Below are 25,559 nucleotides of genomic sequence, written 5' to 3' on the forward strand. Positions count from 1 at the left end.
CTTTTCCTGAAACTTTTTGTTTTGACTATTTTTTACCCTTGCTTGTTTGATCTCTCTCTGGATATTCCATAATGGCCTACCCTTCCCCTGTGTATAGGAAGTGTGTGAAAGGCTGTAAGACCCGCCTTCCTTAGGCCTCAATCGATCCCCACTCCATTTGTACTAAATTCCGAGTAAATTATGTATTTTTATGGATCGATGTGATGAATATTTTAAGAAAATATTTTAAGAAAATGTTTGTCTTTTTAATAAATATTTTTCTTTGGATAGTCTTCGATCTGTTTTCAAAGATTAACTAGCGTTCAGTTTATTTATGCTACGCAGTTTTCAGTATCGTTACGATATTACGATTTCACTTTGTATCGAATTTGACGAATAGTACATTCTTCTTACAAACTGAAGTTTTCAAGTTGTACTAGATAAAAGGAACATGTTATTTTGCAATTAATTAGTCCTTTTAGTATTTTTCTTTAGTCAAATACCCTTTTTTTGTCGGAGAGTGAGCGGCTTGAACCATTACTCTCTTAACTTAGAGAGAGAGAGAGAAAACGTAGTTCTTCTCGATACAGATACTTATTCTCGTCCCAAGTCACTGTACAGGGAGTGAGAGAGAGAGAAAACGTAGTTCTTCTCGATCTAGTTTTTTTATTCTCATCCCAAGTCGCTGAACCTTATTAACTTATACTTTATATATTTCACTTTTACATTACTTAAATAAATATATATATATATATATATATATATATATATATATATATATATATATATATATATATATATATATATATATATATATGTTTATTAATTATACATGTGTGATACACCTATTTACTGATGAGCCTATACTAAAGGACATATATCGCGATTCAAGCCTTTTGTGTTAAGGGAGAATTGCTTGCTACGGACGGGGATTAACTTTTGTCCGAAGTTAATCACTCAAGTGCCAGTGTTAGTGCGGTTAATGTGTTCAGTGCTGTGGAGGGTGCGTCTGCTTGAACCTGTCGTTCACCTAGCCTTAGACCTCTTTCAAGCTCCCCAACCCCTGGGAGAAGGAATGTCGATCGGCGAAAGGGAACGTGAGGCGTAGCTGTTCGAGCAGGCGTCCCCTCGAGCGTTCCTGATGTGGTATCACAGGACGTTCACCCTCACCCGAGGAAATGTGAGGTTAAGTTTACATCGTCATTGGATAATGTGCGAGAGTGACAGAGGACATGCAGCTACAGGCTGTCCTCACTAATGCAGTCTTTTTAGTCTGCTGGCTATGAGGTAACTCCTCAAGCAGATAGAAAGCTTTACCGCAAACGTTCAAGCTTCCCAGCGAACGATCGTAGTAGCGGGCGAAGATTTTCACACTACCGCTTTACGCTACGTTGTACGTCAAGTTAGATGTGAAGTCGAACTGCAAGTTTGACGTAAAGTCGAACAGCAAGTTAAAAGTGACGTTCAGCTCCATTCTTGTGAAGCGATGCGTCAAGTTAGACGTGAAGTCGAACAGCAAGTTAGACGTGACATTCAGCTCCATTCTTGTGACGCTATACGTCAAGTTTGACGTGAAGTCGAACAGCAAGTTTGACGTGAAGTCGAACAGCAAGTTAGACGTGACGTTCAGCTCCATTCTTGTGACGCTATACGTCAAGTTAGACGTGACGCCGTACGTCAAGTTGGCCTCTTTCGCCAAGTTGATACGCAGTCGTATGAGACGCCTAGCGTCAGAATCGCCCAACCAAACAGGCCATCAAGACTTCCATACTTCAGTTGGACACTTGCCTGAGGAAGAGGTTGTTACACACCTTTCCTCGCCTGATGTTTTAGAGGAGTTCTTGCCTCATCGAAGTTTACCCTGGGAGCGGCAACTTCGACATCTTCTTATACTAAGATGGTTCTTTCTAGGTCTTGCTAGAAGCCTTTAAACTTTTAGGAAACTGGCTACAGTCCATCAATAGATCTTTGCAGGCTGTGTTTGCTCTTTTCCTCCTGCTTGACTAGCTTCCAGGTCCAGCTTGTGGTTTGAGACAGGAGTATTTTTAGTAATAATGAGTCTGTGGTTCAGATTATGTCCTGCATGGACAAAGCTGTAAGGGATGGATCTAATGAGCTTGCTGCTCTTTTTACAGTGGGTGTCCTTAAGAAGAAGAGAAACGTTGTGCTCCTTCCTGGCTACGGGAGTTACTCCTTGTCAGAAGTCGGGGTTTCTGTTTGCACCGCTTTCTCGTTTGCTTTTTCCCCAAGAGCTTGTGAGGGAAATAGCTTCATCACTAGCCTTGAAGGACACCCATAACCTGGTATCTAAAACGGCTCGCAAGGTGCTGCCTTCGTCGTTTACAGGCAGCAGACCGAAGGTGGACACCCCTGCATCGAGATTCATTCCTCCCTTTCGTGGTAGGGCCTCCAACAGAGGCAACTCTCGCTCTGATAGAAGACGAGGTAAAAGGAGGGGAGCTAGATCAAGTTGTGGCAGAGTCTGACTGCCCTCAACTTCAGACAGCAGTAGAGGCCAGATTGAAGAACTTCTGGTAGGCTTGGGAGAGAAGAGGAGCAGATCAGTGGTCCATCCTCTTGTTGAAGGAGGGGTACAAAATACCCTTTGTAAAGAAACTCCCTCTAGTCCAAGAGCCGATAGATCTCTCTCCCAGATGCCGGGAGGACGCAAGAAGACAAGCTTTGCGCCTACAGGTGTCCCTTTTGTTTAAAAAGGTGGCTGTGGAGAAGGTGCTAAACCACCAGTCTCCAGGCTTTTACAACCGCCTCTTCCTAGTTCCAAAGAACTCAGGGGGTTGGAGACCAGTGCTGGATGTGAGCGCGCTCAATGCGTTCATTCTGAAATCGAAGTTCACAATGGAGACTTCCAAGTCTGTGCTAGCAGCAGTAAGGGAAGGCGACTGGATGGTCTCTCTAGACCTCCAAGACGCATACTTCCATGTCCCTATTCATCCGACCTTCCAACACTATCTAAGGTTCGTATACGGGAAGGAAGTCTTCCAATTTCGAGCTCTGTGCTTAGGTCTCCGCACTGCCCCTCTTGTGTTTACGAAGCTCATGCGGAACGTGTCGAGCTTCCTGCTTTCAACAGGTATCAGAGCCTCCCTATACCTAGACGACTGGTTACTCAGGGTGTTGTCCTTCGATCGCTGTCTGAAGGATCTCAGATTGACTTTGGCCCTAACGAAGGAGTTGGGTCTCCTAGTCAACGAGGAGAAGTCTCAACTGACCCCATCTAAAAAATTCTCTCTTTGGGGATGGAGATACAGAGTCTAGTTTTTTGGGCTTTTCCATCGCCCACAAGACTAGAACAAGCTCTCATAAAGATTCGTCTTTACCGAAGGAAGAGCATTTGTTCTGTAAGGAAGTGGATGAGTCTGCTGGGAACACACTCATCACTGGAGCAATTTGTTTCCCTAGGGAGACTCTATCTTCGCCCTCTCCAGTTTCACCTCAACCAGCATTGTGTGACGGGCCGAGAGAAGGTTGTGAACGCAAAGGCAGTGTGAAAGCAACTGAGTTAATTTATTATAGAACACTCTCCTTTATATACAAAACCTCAAGGCAACAGGAAATTACATGTTCGAGAAACAGACAATGTTACATGGGAGAAACGCAGACATGTTTATTCTGGTTCTTTTTAGTGCGAGGGAAGAGCGAAGATACAAGCATAATATATACAAAATGAATTATGTACGATCGTGTGACACACGGTTGGTACATGGCTCCCCCCCTAAAAATGACATACTGTACATGTTAAATAGGGCGCCCTGATCTAGAGAGGCGAACTGTAGGCGGGTCATCTGGCAGAAGATAAGCAGGTTTTAGACGATCAATGGAGACCCAGTCTTCTTTGCCATGAATGTTTAGTAGGAATGCTTTCGAACTGCGGCGGATCACAAGGAAAGGGCCCGTGTAAGGGGGTGTTAGCGGTGGCTTGCTAGTGTCGTTGCGCAGGAAGACGTGCGTTGCAGAGTGCAAGTCTGTTGGTATGTGATGCTTCGCTGGGGGCTTGTAAGTCTGGCGGCATGGAGTAAATTTTCCCACGACGTGACGTATGCGCTGGATATCGTTGGAAGATGTTGTAGAAGGAAAAAATTTGGCAGGGACGACCAACGGGTCGCCATACACCATTTCAGCTGCCGAGACGTCGAGGGCGTCTTTAAGAGTGGTCCTTAGTCCCAGGAGGACCCAGGGAAGGTGAGTAAACCAGTTGGAATCCTTGCAGCGGGACATCAAAGCTGCTTTGAGGGTGCGATGAAAACGTTCAACCATTCCATTGGCAGCGGGGTTGTAGGCCGTTGTCTGATGTAGGGTGATGCCCAGGAGATTCGCTAATGATGTCCACAATTGAGAGGTGAAAGTGGTACCCCTGTCTGAAGTAATATGCTCAGGGATACCAAATCTTGCAATCCATCCAGAGAGTAATGCTGATGTACATGAGGCGGACGTTGCAGTTTCCATGGGAATGGCTTCAGGCCAACGAGTGGAGTGGTTGATGACGGTAAACGGGTAACGATGTCCTAGTGATGTGGGTAGGGGGCCTACAACATCGACGTGAATGTGTGCGAAACGACGCTGAGGTTGAGGAAAGGTGCCCACTCCGGAATCCGTGTGTCGATGTACTTTGGAAGTTTGGCAAGAAGTACAGGCGCGGACCCAATCCTTAGCATCCTTAGAAATGCCGTGCCAAATGAACTTAGTCTTCAGCAGCTGTGCAGTAGAACAGCACGAGGGATGTGAAAGGCCGTGAATGAAATCAAACACCTGCCGTCGCATGGGAGCAGGAATCCAAGGTCGCGGTCTACCAGTACTGACGTTACAGAGGAGGATGGTGTTGGAGTCTTCGAGGGGGAAGTCTTCCCAACGGAGAGAGGTGCAGGATGTCCTACATGCTTGATACTCTGGATCCTGTCGTTGGGCTTCAGCTAGGGCGTTGTGATCCAATCCCAGTTGAACGGCAGCCGTGTTTCTTGACAGGGCATCGGCAACGAGATTCATTTTCCCAGGGACGTATTGAAGGGTGCAATTGTATTCAGCCACGGCGGAGAGATGTCGGCGTTGCCGGGTGGACCAGGCATCAGACTGTTGAGTAAAGGCGTGCATCAGAGGCATGTGGTCTGTGCGAATAACGAAGGGCGTACCTTCTAAGAAATGGCGAAAGTGACGGACAGCCAAGTGCACCGCCAGCAATTCTTGATCGAAGGTAGAATAACCCGATTCTGCCTTGGACAGTTTTCTGCTGAAGGAGGCCAATGGGCGAGGCAAGCCGTTGACCACCTGCTCGAGTACTGCACCAATAGTGACGTCGCTGGCATCGGTGGAGAGAAGGAGAGGGGCATGTGGGATAGGAAAAGTGAGAGCTGCAGCAGTTGATAGGGCCTTCTTTGCATTGCAGAAGGCTGCTTCTTGAAGGGGACCCCACTTCAAGTCCTTTGGCTTGCCCTTGAGGGAGGCGTAGAGGGGAGCAAGAGTGGCGGCAATGGCTGGCAGAAAATGGTGATAATAGTTGATCATGCCCAAGAATTCCTGCAGAGCTTTGACGGTCGAGGGCACGGTAAAGTTCTGAACGGCTGCTACCTTCTCAGGGAGGGGGTGGACTCCTTCAGGAGTGATGCAGTGCCCTAAGAACGACACTTTGTTGGCGCCAAAGGTACACTTGTCGTACCGGACTACAAGGCCGTTTTGTTGCAGGCGGTCGAGCACGATGCGCAGGTGACGGAGGTGTTCCTCTTTTGAGGAGGAGAACACAAGTATGTCATCCACATAACATACACAGAAAGGGAGGTCCCCTAAGATGCCATCCATGAGATGTTGAAACGTGGCCTCAGCATTACGAAGGCCAAAACAGGAGTACTGTAATTAAAGGTGTATGTACCAAACGGAGTGGTGATGGCAGTCTTGGGGATGTCTTCTGGGTTCATAGGCACCTGATAATACCCCTTCAGGAGGTCGAGCGTAGAGAAAACCTTTGCTTTGTGCAGGTAGGAGGTCACGTTGGCAATGTTTGGGAGGGGGTAGTGATCCGGTTCTGTTTGCATGTTCAGGCGCCTGTAATCCCCGCACGGACGGAGGGAGCCGACTTTCTTCAGAACGATGTGTAAGGGTGACGACCATGGGCTGGAGGCCTTTTGGCAAAGGCCCATTTCCTCCATTTCGGCGAACGTCTGTTTGGCGGCTGCCAATCGTTCCGGTGCCAAACGTCTGAATTTTGCGAAGACTGGGGGTCCCGTCGTCTTGATATGGTGATAAATACCGTGCTTGACAGGAACCGTGGACGTTTGGCGAAGTTCTGGACGGAAAACTTCCGGGTATTACGTGAGGAGGTGGGCGTAGGCATCCGTGGGTGCGCTAATGTGGAGAGCGAGGTTAGAGGGGGCGGGTTGAAGAGGTGTCCACAAGTACGAGTCTGTGTTGACCAATCGTTGGTGGGTGACATCGACCAGAAGGTGGAAATGAAAGAGGAAATCCGCACCGAGGATTGTCAATGTGACGTCAGCAACGAGAAACTTCCAATTGAATTTACAGTTTCCGAACGATAATGTGAGGTTCTCGTAACCGTAGGTGGGTATCGCAGATCCGTTGGCAGCTACCAAGCGGACGTCGGCAGATGTAGAGTTTCCTTGGCAAAAGAGAACGACAAGCACCCGTGTCGACCAAAAATCGCACGCCCGTTCCTGCATCATGTAAAAAGAAAAGATTAGAAACACGGGAGGCCACCGCCACGAGAGATGGCCTACTTACACGTTTTTTGGCCTCTGACAATCCTCAGCACATTTCTTCGCAGTTGCCCCGAATCTGAAGTGGTAGTAGCAAAACTGTGGCGGATGGGAGGTAGTAAGTGGCTGTAGAAAGCCGTTTGTTGGGGCGCGAGCGATTGGTGGGTGGTGGGCGGCTTTGTCGCTGCTTCGGCACGTCACGGTGTAGGCGTGTATGTCCTACGGCATTCATGTCAGCTTCGGTTGACGTTGAATAGGCATCCCCTTTGTCAGGGGTGGAAGCGTTGATGGAGGTCTTGAAGTGGCTGTCCATAAGGGCGTCGGCTTTGGTCATCAAGTCCTTTATGGGTAAAATATCGACATCGGGTATGGCAGCGCGTATTGGTCCGGGTAAACGGCGTATCCAAAGGGCACGAAGTAGGTTCACCTCACGAGGAGAGCCATCTGCGGCAGGTTGAAGGCGAGCGATACTAGTCACTTCCCCTGAGGGCAAGCGAAGCCCTTTGGTCCCCCAACGGTTGTTGCGAGAGCTGAAAAAGGTTTGCTACACGGGCGGCTGGCGATGGTGAGTACTGCTACAGAAGGTATGTTTTGAGGGAGTCATACGCTATTGGGGTGTCTCCTTGTTCACAAAGCCAGTCGGATTTTTCCAGGAAGGTGTCCTCGGGTATCGCCGCGGGAACATAATCTGCTTTGGTGGTTGAGCGAGTCACGCCCTTGATGGGAAACTGGACTTCTGCGCGCTGAAACCAAGCAAACGCCTCTCCGCTGGCGAACGGTGAAAGTTTCAATAGGGCAGCCGCAGCGCCAACTTCTGTAGAGTCCGTCATAGTACCAACGATGGAGGTGCGAGAGGGGTGGGGGTGGAAGGCGGTGGTCACTCCGGGGTCACCAATGTGACGGGCCGAGAGAAGGTTGTGAACTCAAAGGCAGTGTGAAAGAAATTGAGTTAATTTATTATAGAACACTCTCCTTTATATACAAAACCTCAAGGCAACAGGAAATTACATGTTCGAGAAACAGACAATGTTACATAGGAGAAACGCAGATATGTTTATTCTGGTTCTCTTTAGTGCAAGGGAAGAGCGAAGATACAGGGATAATATATACAAAATGAATTATGTACGATCGTGTGACACACGGTTGGTACGGTTGGGACAAGGAGAAGGGCTTAAAAGCAGTGACCATTCCGCTTCCAGAGACGGTCAAGAGTTGCCTGAAATGGTGGGACGACAATCTCAGACTTCAGGAGGGCCTCTATCTAGCACACAAGAACCCAGACCATGTGTTGTGCTCAGACGCCTCGGACTCGGGGTGGGGGGCAACACTAGGCAAACAAGAATGCTCGGGCCTATGGACCAAAGACCAGGAGAGTCTTCACATCAACCAGAAGGAGCTTCTGGCAGTTCTTTTGGCTCTTCAAAGTTTCGAAAGACTAATCCGAAACAAGGTAGTGCAAGTAAACACACACAACACCACAGCGTTAGCCTACTTCTCCAAGCAAGGCGGGACCCACTCGCAGTCCCTTTACTTCACTGCAAGGGAGCTTCTGGTTTGGACGAAGGAGAGAGACATCACCTTACTAACAAGGTTCATACAGGGAGAAAGGAACGTGATGGCAGACTGCCTCAGCAGTAGAGGCCAAGTCATTCCCACAGAATGGACTCTGCATCAGGAGGTTTGGGAGAAACTATGGCGGATATGGGGACGTCCGTCCATAGACCTATTCGCAACCTCGAGGACGAAGAGGCTTCCAACATACTGCTCTCCAGTTCCAGATCTAGAGGCGGTCCACATCGACGCATTCTTGCTGGACTGGTCTCACCTGGAAGTGTATGCGTTCCCCCCCCTCAAATGCTTTACAAAGTCCTACAAAAGTTCAACTCTCACGAAGGGAACAAGTTGACATTGGTTGCTCCCCTCTGGCCATCAAGAGAATGGTACACCGAGGTACATCATTGGATGGTGGACAAACCAAGAAGCTTACCAATGCGGTTAGATCTGCTCCAGCAACCGCACATGAAAAGGTTCCATCAAAACCTCCACGCTCTTCGTCTAACTGCCTTCAGACTATCGAGAGACTCTCAAGAGCTCAAGGCTTTTCGAAGGAGGCAGCTAGAGCGACTGCCAGAGCAAGGAGATCATCTACCATCAGGATCTACCAGTCCAAATGGGAGGTGTTTTGAGATTGGTGCAAAGTCACCTCAATTTCCTCGTCCGAAACCTCTATAGCCCAATCGCTGACTTCCTGCTACATCTTAGGAGTGAACGTAACTTTTCCTCCTCTACCATTAAAGGTTACAGGAGCATGTTGGCTGCGGTTTTCAGGCACAGGAACCTAGACTTCTATAACAATAAAGACCTTCAAGACCTCAAGTCCTTCAAGACTTCCAAGGGGCATCGGATAGTGACACCAGCTTGGAATCTAGATGTTGTCCTGAAATTTTTTATGTCTGAGAAATTTGAACCTTTACACTTAGCCTCTTAAAAATCTCACCTTAAAGGCACTTTTTTTAGTGAGTCTAGCAACTGCGAAGAGAGTTAGTGAGGTTCATGCCTTCAGTAAGAACGTCGGCTTCTGTACTGGAAAGGCAGTATGCTCCTTGCAACTTGGTTTCTTGGCCAAGAATGAGCGTCCTTCCCATCCATGGCCGAAATCTTTTGAGATTCCCAACCTGTCAGATGTGGTTGGTGACAAGATAGAGAAGGTCCTGTGCCCTGTGAGAGCTCTTAAATTTTACCTAGACAGAACCAAGAATTTACGAAGCGAGTCTGTAGCCTTATGGTGTTCGGTCAAGAAGCCCTCCTTACCGATGTCAAAGAACGCCTTATCGTATTTTGTCAGGTTCTTGATTAGAGAGGCTCACGCTCACTGCGGTGAGGCTGACCTTAGATTGCTGAAGGTAAGAACACATGAAGTCAGAGCTGTGGCAACTTCAGTGGCTTTCAAGCAAAATCGATCCCTACGAAGCATTATGGACGCAACCTTTTGGAGGAGTAAATCTGTGTTCGCTTCACATTATTTAAAGAATGTCCAGACTCTTTACGGGGACTGCTACACTTTGGGACCATTCATAGCAGCGACTGCAGTAGTGGGTGAAGGTTCTACCACTACATTCCCCTAATCCTAATACCTTTTTTCTTCTCTTGAAACTATTGTCTTTTTGGTTGTATGTGGAAACTGGGATAGTCTTCCGCAATCTTTTGATTTTAACGGGTGGTCAAACTTGTTTCTTGAGAGCGCCCAGATCAAGGGTATTGGTTGAGGTCCTGTCATAGGGGTGTTCATCCCAGATATAACAGCTCCTAGAGGTCTTTCAGCCCCCTGAGTGGATCGCTGGGCTTCATAAGGATAGCGGACGAATGAGGCAGAGAATCATAAAAGTCAGCTTCCTTATTAGGTACGAACCCTTAAATTTGTTTTTATCAAAACTCTTGAGTTATATTCCAGTTGTTTACTGCTGTTCTCTTACCCTCCACCAAGGGTGTCAATCAGCTATATATATATCCACCGGCTAAGTCTGTTTAAAAGTTATAAAATAAATTTTTGAACATACATACCCGGTGGATATACAGTGATACCTCGGTAGTCGAACGACTCTATACTCGAACAATTCGGAGTTCGACCAAAATTTTCGAGAAATTTTTGCTGCGGTGCTCGACCAAAAATTCGGTACTCGACCAGCCGAACACGTGACGACCGCATGGGCTTTGTGATGATCGCGCCATCTCGGCCACTCTCGCTTGTTCGGGAAGCATCAGTTCTCTCGAGAGCGTCACTCAGACAACGCGCGATCAGCATTCGTTGTGATTTAGTGATTTTCAGTGCTTTTAATTGCTTTTTTAGCTTTCATAATGAGTCCCAAGAAAGTAATGAGTGTTAAGGGGAAGGAGAAGAGGAAAACAGTGCGAACAACGATCGAGTTGAAGAAGGAAATTATAGCGAAATATGAGAATGGTGTACGAGTGTCCGATTTAGCGGTAGAATACGGAATGGCGAAGTCGACCATTTCTACGTTTTTAAAGCATAAAGAAATGATTAAGAAGGCGAATGTTGCAACGGGAGTTACGGCGGTAACTAAGCAAAGGCCACAAGTGATTGAGGAGATGGAAAAGTTGCTTTTAATATTTATTAAAGAAAAACAGTTGGCCGGGGAAAGTGTTAGTGAAGCGTTCATTTGTGAAAAAGCGTTGCATATCTATGAAGAATTAGTGAAGAAAAGTCCGAGTACCAGTGAAAGTGATTCATTTACATTTAAAGCGAGCAGGGGTTGGTTTGAAAAGTTTCGTAATAGAACAGGTATTCATCGTGTTACTAGGCATGGGGAGGCAGCTAGTTCGGATCAAATTGCAGCCGATAAATACGTGGGGGAATTCGATCGGTACATAAATGAACAAAATTTGATCGCACAACAAGTCTTTAATTGTGATGAGACTGGGTTATTTTGGAAGAAAATGCCAGCCAATACGTACATTACCAAGGACGAGACGAAGATGCCAGGTCACAAGCCAATGAAAGATAGGCTAACATTGTTGCTGTGTGCAAATGCAAGTGGCGATTGCAAGATCAAACCCTTGTTAGTGTACCACTCGGACAACCCCCGGGTGTTCAAACGAAATAATATTTGTAAAAGTGCACTACCAGTTATGTGGCGCTCGAACACTAAATCTTGGGTCACAAGACAATTCTTTACTGAGTGGATAAACGAAGTGTTTGCCCCCCAGGTTAAGGCTTACCTCATTGAAAAGAGCTTGCCAATGAAATGTCTTCTGGTTATGGACAATGCTCCTGCACATCCTCCAGGTCTCGAGGATGACTTGAAAGAAGAATACAGCTTTATCAAAATCAAATTCTTGCCCCCCAATACTACTCCCATACTCCAGCCCATGGACCAACAGGTCATTTCAAACTTCAAAAAACTCTATACCAAGGCCCTTTTCAGAAAGTGTTTTGAAGTGACCAGTGACACGAAGTTGACCCTAAAGGAATTCTGGAAGGAACACTTCAGCATCCTCAACTCTGTTAACATGATTGACCAAGCTTGGCGAGGTGTGACCTATAGGACATTGAACTCTGCCTGGCGTAAGCTGTGGCCATCATGTGTCACAGAGAGGGAGTTTGAAGGTTTCCAACCAGAGGCGGGTCCAAGCACTGCTACCCCTGTAATTTCTGATGACACTGATGTCGTTGAGGAAATTGTTGTCATGGGCAGGAGTTTGGGGCTTGAGGTCGACAAGGATGATATTGATGAGCTTGTAGAAAGCCATTCTACCGAGTTGACTGTGGAGGAATTGTTGCACCTGCAACAACAACAGCAGCAGGATCTGATTGTGGAGCAGGAATCTTCAGAAGAGGATGAGGTAAGGGAGGATGTTCCAAGTTCTCTCATCAATGAAATTTGTTCCAAGTGGGCAGATGTGCAGGCTTTTGCTGAAAAATACCACCCAGAAATTGCAGTAGCAAACCGGGCAGTGCATATGTTTAATGATAGTGTCATGTATCATTTTCGAAGAATACTGCAGAGGAGGAAGAAACAATTAACAATAGACCAGTTTTTCACAAAAGAAAAGAAAGCTGCTACATCAAAGCCTGTTTCTCCTCCAAAGAAGAGACAAAGAAGAGAAGAAACCCCTGAAATAGATCTGCCCACCCTTTCATTGGAGAGAGAAACAACTCCTGAAGGAGAACTACCCCGCCACATCATGGAAGGGGACTCTCCTTCCAAGCAGTAACCTCCCCCTTCCATCCTCTCCACATCCATCCCTGTATGCCATCGAACCGCTGCTCAAAGGTATGTTCACTACAGTACAGAAAATGGTTTAAAATTGTTTTATTTTAGTACAGTAAATGGTTTAAAATTGTTTTATAGGATTTTCTGACCAATTTCATACACATTTAGATAATTATTGTTGTTTAGGTACACGTTTTATTAATATTTTGGGCCTGTTCGAGTGCTTGGGAACGGAATAGAATATATACCATTATTTCTTATGGGGAAAAAAAATTCGGTACTCGAACAAATCGGAGGTCGAACACGGATCTCGAACGGATTATGGTCGAGTACCGAGGTATCACTGTATATAATTAAACTCCCTCCCTTCCGCCCCTCTAGAGACCTATTGGCAGAGAAGACCTGAGGACTTGTGGAATGGTTCCAGTATCCTGGCGAGTGGTGGCGCTAGTAGTACACCTAGCTTCCCAATTTACGATTCCCCGCGAGTTTTGAATTTTCTGCCGTACGTCAGAGACGTTAGCTATATATATATCCACCGGGTAAGTATGTTCAAAAATCTATTTTATAATGAAAATATCATTTTTTTTCTTAGGTTTGTAGTCCACTGATCTCAAGCTACCTGTATCAAAAGTACTCTGTTCTTAAAATATTTACTTTTTCCTTGTTTCCTTTCCTCACTGGGCTATTTTTCCTATTAGGGCCCCTGGGCTTATAGCATCCATCTTTTCCACTAGGGTTGTAGCTTAGCAAATAATAATGATAATATAATTAATGAAGCAGCGGTAATGCAATTTCATAACTTATTCCAAACTTCTGATTAGAAACTGAATATGTACATATGTATAATAGCATACTACTTATTTTACACAATGGCTTTCAAGCTTATTATTAATTATTACTAGATTGTGTGAATCAAAAGATACACTAGTGTTTGACTCTCTCTCTCTCTCTCTCTCTCTCTCTCTCTCTCTCTCTCTCTCTCTCTCTCTCTCTCTCTCTCTCTCTCTCTCTCTCTCTCCATAAATGCTGTCACTAACTATATTATTTTCTTATTACAAATGGTAATATTGATGCTTATTTTGCATATACCATATACAAATTTGCGAGTTTCTTAAAACTGCTATGGTAATATAAAGAGATAACCAGATATCCCCAAAAATTCTATTATATTATGGGCAACTCTATGTTCTTAGAGGTTCTTTATAGTATGGAGTTTATCAAAGTATAGTACTATAGTGTATGTAAAATTAGTTCCATAGCAAAAATAAAACCCTTGTCCTTTAATAGAGGTATAATTCTGGCAAAAGCTGAAAATGCCCAATGAAGAATTATCAAGGTTCTGCCAGCCAACACCCAGTAGCCCCTGGTAGTACGGTCCGGTCATAGCAGTCTTCATTCGGATTTTGGCCGTTGAGATACACAAATATGTTTTTGATGCTCTGTAACTGGCCTTAAGATTTTTTATTAACTTTTTCTCATTTCAGTATGAGTGTGAAACATTAAAGCAGCATGGGGACATGGCCAGGGCTGTCAAATCAACAGTATGTCACCTTCATAAGTAAGGTTGAGTTTCATCCTCACTCTTTGTGTCCGTTTTGTAGAAGGCACAGCAGCACTTCAGTCTCTTCTTGTGATGTGTGCAGGGAGTGGTCATCCTCCCAGTGGGTGAAATTTTGGAGTAGGATGAAGAAGAAATACAAGTGCTATCATTCCCTCGCAGACTCGTCCTTGAAGTCAGGAAAGTTGGCGAGATCCTGACTTCCAAAACTCACTACTCCAGCCATTATTCAACTAATTCTTTGGAGGACAAGACGAAGAAGACCAATGATCTTTCTCTCGTAGAGCAAGTTTCCAAGACGGCAGCACTCCCTTCTTCCCCTAGGGAAGTAGAGAGGCCTCCCCCTGAGGAGGAACTCCACTGTCCGGTTTTGGATGCCCTGGCCATCGAGCTTGCTCCCACCAAAGCTATCCGATTTTCAGATAAGAAGTTCCCTGGGCGGCCAATGCCCTCCTCCCCGCCCATGAGCCTTGACTCCCATGATAAAGACTCCTCCTGGAGTTCTCCGGTTTCTCTTTTGGGATCCCTGTTAGTGATTTTTTGGGCTATAGCCCTGTGGGGCATACAAGTTTGCTGCTTATGTCATCTAAACTAGTCCCTGTTGTCGTACGATCCTTTGTACTGCGCAAGTTGATAACAAGCTTTCCAACAGCATGCAAGCCTAAAGTGTGTCCTCAACGAACGTGTGAACCAGTAAAGCATCACCAACCTGCAGAAGTGAGCCACCACAATGTGCATGAACCAGATATGCCCAAAGGCCCTCTACCACAACTTACCTAGCAGTACATGAATCTTGGATGTGGCACTAAAAACCATGTGACCAAGAAATATATCATCTACGAGCACAGGGTCCCTCAGTTTATGATCAGTGTTGCCTTCTCCTGCAGGAACAGACATCTCTGTGTGTGACAGCATGCGCGAGGAATAGAAGACGTCCCGAGGACAAGCCTCTCGAAATTTTATACTAATGGGTGGCCGTCCAGTTCCTTTTCCTCCATTTCTAAGGGTGTTACCTGACCTAAGCAGTCATCGTGACTTCTTGCCTTAATGCTGCAAATTACTAGGGAAGTTCAGTATCCTACAGAACCAAGATTGACTTGGAGGCATTTACCCTCTTAATGAGAGAATGCATTGATGAAGTCATTGAGCTTCAGCACAGTATATCATTCCCTTACTGAAACTTGATGACAGGGAAGAGGGCTATCGAACTTGGGGAAATTGCTCCCCCAACGAATCTAAATTTCTCTCATCTTTTTCTTTCTCAATATTACTTCGACCTTCTATTTTTATAAACTGTATTTAGTGTTGCTTTCCCAACTCTGTGAGTAAAATTTCCCATATGTATCTGTGTATATATGTACATATGTATTTTTATTTTTTTTTTTTTTTTTTTTTTGGCGTGGATGTTTCCACATCCGTTATTGCCACTGGCGTGGATGTTTCTACATCCGTTATTGCTGCCTGCTTTGATGAATGGGAGGAGGTGTCACGGTTGGGAGGTATTTGCACTCAAAGCTATATGTGAGAGTATTGGATGATCTCAGCCATCCCAAAGATGGTTTGGATCTTTTTAGCGGAACTATTCTCGAGTGTTGGGTCTTCGGAATCCAGGGGGATCCAATGCTTGGGTTATGATTCTCGGCTTTTGGCCGGAAGCCCGTCATTACAGATATGGGGAGGATGATTCCATAGTTTCTTGGTCTCAATCCTAATAGGCGGGTTCAGCTTACACCTGTGCCTCTAAATCTGTTTTGGTGCTATCCTTCGTGTAGGGTATGGAGTGGACCATCTGGGAAGTATACTCTCATTGTGCCAATAGTGGAGAGTGCAAATTTCCTTTCTGAGGTGTAATGGCATAACATTCTCGAGCAGGTAAATCAAACTAATCCCTTTCTCTCTCTCAACCTCATCTAATGGATTCTTTAAGCAACGAACCTCCATCCCTTGGATATGCTGACTCTCCCATGTCACTGTAGACGACCTCTGCTGATTTAATTAAGGAAAATTCAGTTGACGTCTTATGAACAAAACAGGACCCCTCTACTAATGTTTTAAAACCAATTAAGTCGGGTAACAAAGGGAAACTTCGAATTCTTCATGTTACCCAAATTCCAATAGATACTGATTATGATATGCTATATAAAGCATTCAAATGCTATGGAGTGATAAAAGAAATAATTATGAGACTTGAAAATGAAAAATGTCATTCATGGATATCTTATAATAATCACGAAGAACCATTTAATGCAATATGTAACATCAATAATATTAAAATTAATAACTTGAATGTCATGGCTGCCCTATGTGACGTAAGATACCAAACAATTTGAATGTATATAGACCTGCTGACTGGTTTGAAAAAGATGTTGATACAACTATGCCTCCCCAGAGAAAGCCAAAACCACTAATGTGGCTAGTTGCCGAGCCTAAAGGGAGTAATGGGAATTTTTTTAAATTAGCAAACTAATTCAGAAAAAGGAAGGAACCACTGCACCAGGTGATATATCTCGCTTGGGTAAAAATAGCTTCCTAATCCGTGTCAAATTATGCATGCAATCAGTAATACTGTCTAACCTCAAGACAAGTAGTGATGATATGTTAGATGTCAAACCCCACCTAAATTTTATTTACAGAAGGGGAGTAGTCTTCAATAAAGATTTATATGAATTTACAGAAGAGGAAAAACTGGTCATGTGTCCATTAACAGTGTGGCAAGTGCATAGGATTCCTGGGACGTTGATGATTATTCTTACTTTCCAGGATGTCGATGTGCCTCTCCACATTGTTATTGAAAATGAAAGAAAGTTTGACCTTTCAAACAAAAGCCCTTATAATGTTGCAAGTGTTTCAAATTTGGACACCCTTCAAAAGTTTGTAAAAATAAAAAAAATGTGTAGCATCTGTTCCTTACTTTATCAAGGAGACTGTACACTTGAGGCCAGCTGTTTAAACTGCAACTCAGACCACAAATCCACTGACAGGAGCTCCGAGATTTATAAGTTTGAAGAAGCTCCCTTCAACAAATCCAGTGTAGAACACATAAGTGTAGGACACGCCAAAAGACTACTGAATAAACCAAACAGCTATGCAAAGGTATTAAAATCAAGAGAAAATATACTACAGGAGACATGAAACCCACATAGTGCTGCCAGTAATTCCAAGAAAAGAAATACATCATCTGATGATAGTAAGGTTTTGCATGACAAGGTAAGCATATTGCCTTCTAAGGCTTTGCCACGGTGTATTAAAATGGCGGCACTGCCCATTGCTATACAACCTTCATTCCCCATTACCAATAACAGTACTAACCTCTCTCAAGCCATGTACTTGCCTGATTTGATGGAGGTTCCACTTGAAACCAAGTTACCAGGAGCATCTGTGGTGGGGAAGGTGCAAAAACCTGGTAGCCCACCACCTGTTATTCTGAAATTAGAGAGACAATCTCTCACCTCTCCTTCCATAAGAAATATTAGAGTTATTACGTCAGATAAATATGATTTGTCGGTTGATGTTTCTGATAAACCAGAAGACAGTTCAATTGAATAGGAAATTTAAGTTTAGGTCCACCATTCCCCTCAACAATTTGATCAAAAGAACAAAAAGATAATCACAAACACAAAACCTAATTTATCAAGACCCTCTCTAATAAAACCATCAGGGAAGTGTTAAATCAAAAATTGCTACTGGGAAGACTTCATCTAAATGTTCTTCCAAAAAATAAACCAAAGTTTTTCCTCCATTTAAGGGCCAAATATGAAGAAGTTAAGCTCTTAATTCACGAGCATTCCCCCATAATTGTGTGTCTACAGGAGAGCAAGCTTGATGCTAGTAGCCCTTGTCCTCGCGAATATGTTAGCTCTAGGACACCATATGATTACCGAGTAGGGAGCCATGGCTGGAGTCTCATTTACGTTCGTCGAGACGTTCCCCAAATACCTTTATCTATTCTTACACCTCTGCAGGCAGTGGTTGTACAGATTGATATAGTGAGAAAATATACAATCTGCTCTCTGTACTTGCCTCCAAATGATAACATGTCATGATAATTTAGTAGAGGTGATTCGACAGCTTCCTCAACCTTTTCTTTTACTTGGAGATTTGAATGGTAGACATCCTTTGTGGGGTGATGTATTAGCAAACACCGGGGACAATATTATATCATGAATTGTGGCAAACGAGGATGTCGGACTCCTTAATACAGGAGAGCCCACACACTTCCATGTTCAGACAGGTACCTTGTCATGTGTTGACCTTTCAATTGCAAGCTCTAACTGCGTCTTGATTTCGATTGGAGGACATTAAATGATTGGCATACTAGTGATAATGTACCAATCATTATAAACACCAACAAGGGTCCACCTTTACAAAGATCTCCACAATGGAATCTTGACAAGGCGGACTGGGTTAAATTTCGTGAGCTAAGTGAAATCGAGGGGAGTGCAGAACAGTTTGAAAGTATTGATGATACCATAGACCTACTGAATGGAACTCTTCATACAGCAGGAGTCAATTCAATTCCCAAAACTACAGAATTATTCAAATGACGACCAGTTCCGTGGTGATCTTCAGAATTAAGTGTCTTGCAAATAGCCACCAGAAAATCTCTTGACTAGATTGCGTAGACGCAGTACTGAGGAAAACTTGGTAACATATAAAAAGTGTAGAGCACAGTTCCGTCGCGCCATGAAAGAAGCTAGGCGCCAATCTTGGGTATCTTTTGTTTCCTCAGTCAACAGTAAAACACCACCATCTTCTGTATGGAGGAAAATAAAAAAGATTGCCTACAAATTTACCCCAAACCCACCACCAGTGTTGAAGGTGAATTGTCAGTATGCGACTGAAGCAAATGATGTCAGCAATGCCCTGGCTGATCATTTTTCAAATGTATCATGCAAGTATGTAGCAGCTCCTGGTCACCAGTATAGGAGCATTGAAGAGAAGAAAATTTTAAATTTTGCAATAAGAAGGGAAGGGAAGAATCGTATAATTCTCCGTTTACTGAAAGAGAATTTGATTCCACACTTGCTACTTGTAATGATATAGCCCCTGGACCCAATGGAATTCCATATGCAATAATTAATCATATACCTTTCAATATAAAACTGGCATGATCATAGTTATCCAAGTATTTGGGAACTAGCCATTATTTTAGCCTCTTTAAAACTGGGTAAGGACAAGTTTTTAGCAGCAAACTATCAACCAATTGCATTGACATCTTGTTTATGTAAAATCATGGAGAAGATAGTCAATGCAAGACTGATGTAGTACCTTGAAATGAAGGGTATTTTATCACCTATTCAGTGTGGATTCAGAAAAATGCACTCAACGTCTGATGTGTTGATACGACCTGAGTCCTCTATTTGTGAAGCCTTTGTTTCCAAACAGCACCATGAGACAGTCTTTTTTTTACCTTGAAAAGGCATATAATACTACATGGAGATATGTTATACCTAAAACCATTCCTGAGTTGGGATTAAGAGGAGAGCTATCACTGTTTGTTCAATCTTTTCTTTCACATAGTTTTTCAAGTGAGAGTGGAGGAAACTCTATCAGAGAGTAAGTGTCATGAAGAGGAAGTTCCTCAGGGTAGTGTGCTGAGTGTAACCCTGTTTGCACTAGAAATTAATGGGTTATCCTCATTCATTCCCTGGGATGTTCTCTCAACATTATTTGTGGATGATCTGTAGCTGGAACTAGAATGGCAGCAGTTGAGAGAAAACTACAACTCTGACAAAATTATCCAGTGGACTGATATGAATAGATTTAGATTTAAGTTTTCGACAAGTAAAACTTATGTTGTTCATTCTGGCCGTATTTGGGGAATACATCCAGACCCAGATATATACACCTAAGGTCAACGGATCCCATATGTAAGTGAAGCTAAATTTTTAGGCTTGATACTAGATTGTAGGCTTACATGGGTTTGTAGCAACCGTGTGTCACACGATCGTACATAGTAACGACATTTCATTTTTTGTATGTATTATGCTTGTATATTCGCTCTCCCCTCACACTGATAAGAACCTGAAATAACATGTCTGTTTTTCTCACCGTTAACTGTTAACCGGTGAGCTTTTCGGTTGAACATGAAATTGCCTGTTGTTTTGTATGCCCTTTTTGCCTGGGGTTTATGTATGTATAAATGAGCATTCTGTAATAAATTTACTCAGTTGCTTTCATCCTGCCTTTGTGTCACAACCTTCTCTCGGCCCGTCACAGGTTTCTCACTTGAAAGCATTAAAAGTTAAATGTCCTGAGGCTCTGTCGCATACATCATGGGGACAGACCACAATACTCTTCTAAAATTATACAAGCCTTGATTTTTTCAAAAATTAGTTATGGAGGTGAAATATACTCCTTGGCCACCCTAAGCCAATTAAAGATATTAGGTTCAATACATCATGCTGATATTAGATTGTCCACAGAACCTTTTAGAACTTTGCCTATCACAAGTCTCCTTGTTTGTGTCGAAGAATTACCTTTAGACCTATACCGAAAGTTCTATTGTTCGGTATTGGTTGAGGTTGCAAAGACTTCCTAATTCTTTAGTCTATCAGACTGCAAGCCTTGTAAAGCACACATCATACTTTGAGTTGCACCCAAAATCTCCTCAACCTTATGGTTTTCGGGTTAAACAATTATTAAGCAATGTTGATATAATTAGAAGTAAGGTGCTTCATTTAAGGTATCATCAATACCTCCATGAAAATTATCAGACATGTCTTTTTTCTTTTTTTTTAAATACTATATTGGAGTTAAAAAGAATATAACATTCAGAATCCAGGTCTCTTTTTATGGAACATGTTGCAGAACATAGGGGATCGACTTTTATATATAATGATGGCTCCAAATCTGAGGCTGGTGTTGGATTTGAAGTACATTGTAATGGTTTTAATTGTAGAGGTGCACTTCCTCTAACAGCTTCCATATTTACTGCCGAACTGTATGGCATACTAACCACCATTGAAAAAATAGCGTTGGGAAAGGAGGGAAATTTTACAATTTTTTAGTGATGTAAGGAGTGTCCTTCAACCTTTAGAAGTTTTTAATTCTAGTAACCCTCTAGTTTCAAAGATTTTAGAATGGCTTTTTATTATTGGACAGAGAGGTATAATGGTTTGGTTTGGTTGGGTTCCAGCACATGTAGGTGTGTCTGGGAATGAGAAAGAAGATTTACTGGCGAAGAATGCTGCATCCGAGTTGCTACCAAGAAGGTATCCCATTCCCTGTAATGATTTCCTACCTAACATCAAGAAATTGTTTTGTAATAAATGGCAACAGCACTAGGATAGTCAAGATATCAATAAAATGAGAGAAGTAACAAATGTCATATCTCCTTGGAGGTATATGATGATGCCCCGAAAGTGGGAGACGTCTCTTTGTCGTCTCCGCATTGATCACACTCGGTTGACACATGAGTTTCTTCTGAAAGTCCAACACCAACCGTATTGTGACGACTGTTTGGTACCTTTTAACAGTTAGGCATTTGTTGACCAAATGCCCCAATTATAATAACTTAAGAAATAGATATGTGTTTGAGGCTTGATGTGAGGATGGCAGGTTCATCCTTGCCAAGATTCTTGGATCTGATGTGTCCTACTATGCGAGCGGCATTTTTAGATTTATCCCAGAAGCAGGTCTTCTGAAAACTATTTAACTTTTATAATGACATCTTAAATTTTATGGTTTTAATTGAATATTCTTTTATTTCTTATATAAAATAAATATCGGCACCAAAGACCTCTAGATGTCAGGATGCCAGAAAACTTTAAATCAATCAATCAATCGGAGGCATTTAAAGTTTAGAGGGCAATACAGACTCTCCCCTGTTGAAATAGTTTCTTGTGTTGAGAGGACATTCAAGTCCAAATGAATAGTACTAGAACTGTGTCCAAATCCAGTGTCCCTAGATGAGACTGCGCCCACTCTGTCGACAGATCGTTTTTCACCAACCCTCTTCCTTTTCCAAAGGGTAGAAATTCATGGAAATGAAGGACGCAGCTTCTAGGCAGAAGAATAGCTGCAAGAGAGTCCTTGGAGACTCACAGTCAAAACTTGCTTCCTCAAAATGCAGCGAGCCTTCCAGTGCGGTCAACTCGCTGGGACCTGTCGAGATGTAGCTGTAGAGTCTACCTGAAAGGAACCTGAAGAGGAATCATCTTGAGGGTATGGGACCTCATTAGGAAACTCAATAAATTGGGTGATTCTATGAAAGCCATCTTCTCTGGCTGACAGACCTTCTTGATTCCTTTTTCAGAAGTTGGGGACACAAATCTCCACTACCAAAGACTCTCTGCGAGCAGTTTGTTCGAAGTTGATTCCTCCTCTTTTTTTTTTTAAATAGAGGAAGTATTATATGATAGAGGGAGCCCAGCCTTTCTCTCTATCATTAGACCCTGAGGTAGCAACCGTGACTACAGGGATATCAGCAGAGAGGCTCGTACAGCAACCATCAGTTTTCTTGGCCCATGAGGTCATGAACATAGAGGCAGCTACAATGTCAGCTTTGCAAGCATCCTCTTGGATCAAGAGTGGGACTCTAATATTTTATGGTATCTGAGAATCTTACAGATCATCAGATACAGTGATACCTCTTGAACGAAAGTTTCTGTATACAAAAAAATCATAAGAAACAAGATGCAAAGAATTTTTTGCCTCATAATACGAAATGAGATTCGTCTCGCGCTGAGAATAATTTTGAAATTCACACACCGCCAAACTATATTCGCGCCACCATCGTCATGCTCTCTCATTGATTATCTCCCTATCTTGATGCTAGTCAGCAGCATAAGATCCTACTCTCCTATTTTTTATCAATAAGTACATTTTTAGGTTAAAAAACACAATGAACAATATTGTATTGTGTGTTTATACATTCGCACAATATTACTAAGCATATCAAAACATTAGTGATATATTTTTCTTTCATTTCATTTACAATTAATTTTATATCAATAAGAACATTTTTAGATTAAAATAACACAATGAACAGAACTGTATTGTATGTACGAATGCTCAATGCTACTACACATATCAAACACAGCAATATATTTTATATTCATTTCAGTAAATAAATAACAGATCGTAACATGTTTTCCTTTCAACGACATGATTATTGATTTACAATTAATTTCATTTAAGTACATTTTTTAACAATAAAAAACACAATGAACAACTGTTTCTCCTTTACCCATAATAAAAGAAGCCTCTCCATCTCGTCGTGAATATCACTGAGCAGCTTGGAAAGGATGGTTACTCCTTTGGAAGGCTTGGTGCTCTTTATAGCATCCTTCTGCTTGAGGATGGTACATATTGTTGTCGATGTACTCCCCTCATATTGGCGCCCCAGCTCAGTCACTCTTTTTCGGTTATTTCATGCTTCATCTCGATTGTCATCATACGCTTTTTCTTTTCACTACCCTTGTTTGCACTCGCTCGTTTTGTACCCATTGCTTATTCACTGAATTCTGCACTGATTAATGCAAAAAACATATAAAAACAAAACACTACGGCCAATGCTCGTAGATAAACTTTACGCGACGGAGATCCGACGGGAAAGACCAGGCGATGCTGTCCTGGTGAGAAGCCTCTCGCACACTTGGCCGCATAGGGAACTGCTTCGTATCTCAAAATGTTTCTCGTATCAGGACAAAAATTTGCTCGGAACTTTCCTCGTATCTCAAATTTCTTGTATCAGGACAAAAATTTGCTCGGAACCTTCCTTGTATCTCAATTTCTCGTATGTTGTGACACATATCTCAAGGTATTACTGTACCTGGTAGGTACTGAGCATGACTAAATTGTTCCAGAATCACATAATACTAAACAGGTTTGATGTGACCTTGTCTAATCAAGCTCGTGACACACTCAACTTATTCAGTAAACAGGTTTCAGCTGCTGAGAACTCTTTATGATCTAGTACAATGTCAAAGTTACCTTGTCTTGCTTAACTCGACAGAAAATTTTATGTCCATCCTGAGGCGCAACCTAACCCTCTCACTATCGACCCAGACGTTGCAACTCTTAATCCAGGTGTCCCTTCACTTTTCTGGCAAAGACGTATATTATAGAGGTAACTACTGTACTATGTCAGCTATCCAGGCCTGCTCCTGGCTTGACCACTGGTTGGGGGCAGTGTCACTTTTTTCCATTACAGAAGATATGAAGGACACAGATGATAAGAAACTATTTAAGGAATTGTCCTGAGTTAAAGCTTTGGAATCCCTTTTGCATCAGACAGATTCCCTGTGGGGAACTTCAAGACATTGTCTTAGCAAATTGTTCAAAAGTATTGACTCGCAGAGATGCACTTTATTTGCAAACTTTTGATGTGATTGATCATCCCCCATCTTTTTCCCTCTTATAGAAGTTGCTGTAGCAGTGGAGAAAGTAGAGAAGGCTTGCCAAACTTCTTTAATGTAAAAAGCAGCGGCATCTAGAATCTCTACTCCTCAACAACCCCAAAAACCTTCTTATTTTCAGCAGATACAGCAACATCACCTCTTGCTGCCTGCAGAGAACACCCAACAACGAGGAAACGGGACCAGACCCTTAACTTTCGTTGGATAGGACAACTCTCTGGACTGAAGAATAGAGGCTGTCGTAGCTCCCACTAGGGAAGGCAGGTTCTTCAGGACCAATCCCTTGACTGTAGAAGTTCTTCATTCAGGGTATCGCGTCCCATTCATAGACTGTAGCCCTCCCCTAACTCGGACCCCAACACCCTCGTCATATTATTCGAGAGGATCTTGAAAAGACCTCTTGCTGTATGTGGAAGTGTTTCAGATTCTTGCCCAAACGACTAGGGAGGTCTCGAACAGATCCGCAGGCTTATTCAGCAACCTTTTCTTGGTAGAGAAGCTACATAGGGGCTGGAGACTTATTACTGTATAGACCTTTTCCTCTTGAACCAGTTACAGCTGGTAACCATACATTGTTACCATATATCCACTTATTCTTTTTCTCAGGTTATAGCAAAGCAACTTGGGAGTAAACCCATATAAATGACCCTGGTTTATACAGCTAGGAAAAATACAAATTACTTAAAAAAATTGTAGTATTGCTTTAAAAATTTTATGAACTTTATTTTTTATCTTTTTTCAGTGGATGTCTTTTTGCTGTACTTTTTCCTGTATTTATCATCAGTGCTAATGAAGCTGATCCTGTAGTTAATCCTACGTAAGTATAGCGCTCCTTTTTAATGTTGAAGAATCAAGTGGAAATTATGCTCTCTCTCTCTCTCTCTCTCTCTCTCTCTCTCTCTCTCTCTCTCTCTCTCTCTCTCTCTCTCTCTCTCTCTCTCTCTCTCTCTCTCTCTCTCTCTCTCTCTCTCTCTCTCTCATATGAAAAGAAGCACAACAACAGAAGATATCCTAGAAACTGATTTGATAATATATGGAGGAGATTTCATAATAGTAAAACTCGCTGAACTTTACATAAAATATTTGCAAGAATGCTCTATACCCACAAATTGGAAAAACTATCATTGTATTCACAAAAAATCTGAAAAATTACTACCCAATAAGTTTACTCTCAGTAATATATAGAATACAAATATCATTTTAGGTT

General features: G+C 43.0%; 1 protein-coding gene across 1 annotated transcript in view; it reads left to right on the forward strand.

Annotated features, from left to right (window-relative positions):
* The window catches only part of tank (EI24 domain-containing protein tank), a 543,339-nt gene that overhangs the window by 471,117 nt on the left and 46,663 nt on the right, over positions 1–25,559 (forward strand). The window contains exon 7 of the mRNA XM_068378643.1: positions 25,095–25,169. Coding sequence (XP_068234744.1) covers positions 25,095–25,169 — 75 coding nt within the window. The remainder of the gene's footprint in view (positions 1–25,094; positions 25,170–25,559) is intronic.

The sequence above is a fragment of the Palaemon carinicauda genome, chromosome 8 (genome assembly GCF_036898095.1).
Source record: "Palaemon carinicauda isolate YSFRI2023 chromosome 8, ASM3689809v2, whole genome shotgun sequence".
Taxonomy (NCBI): domain Eukaryota; kingdom Metazoa; phylum Arthropoda; class Malacostraca; order Decapoda; family Palaemonidae; genus Palaemon; species Palaemon carinicauda.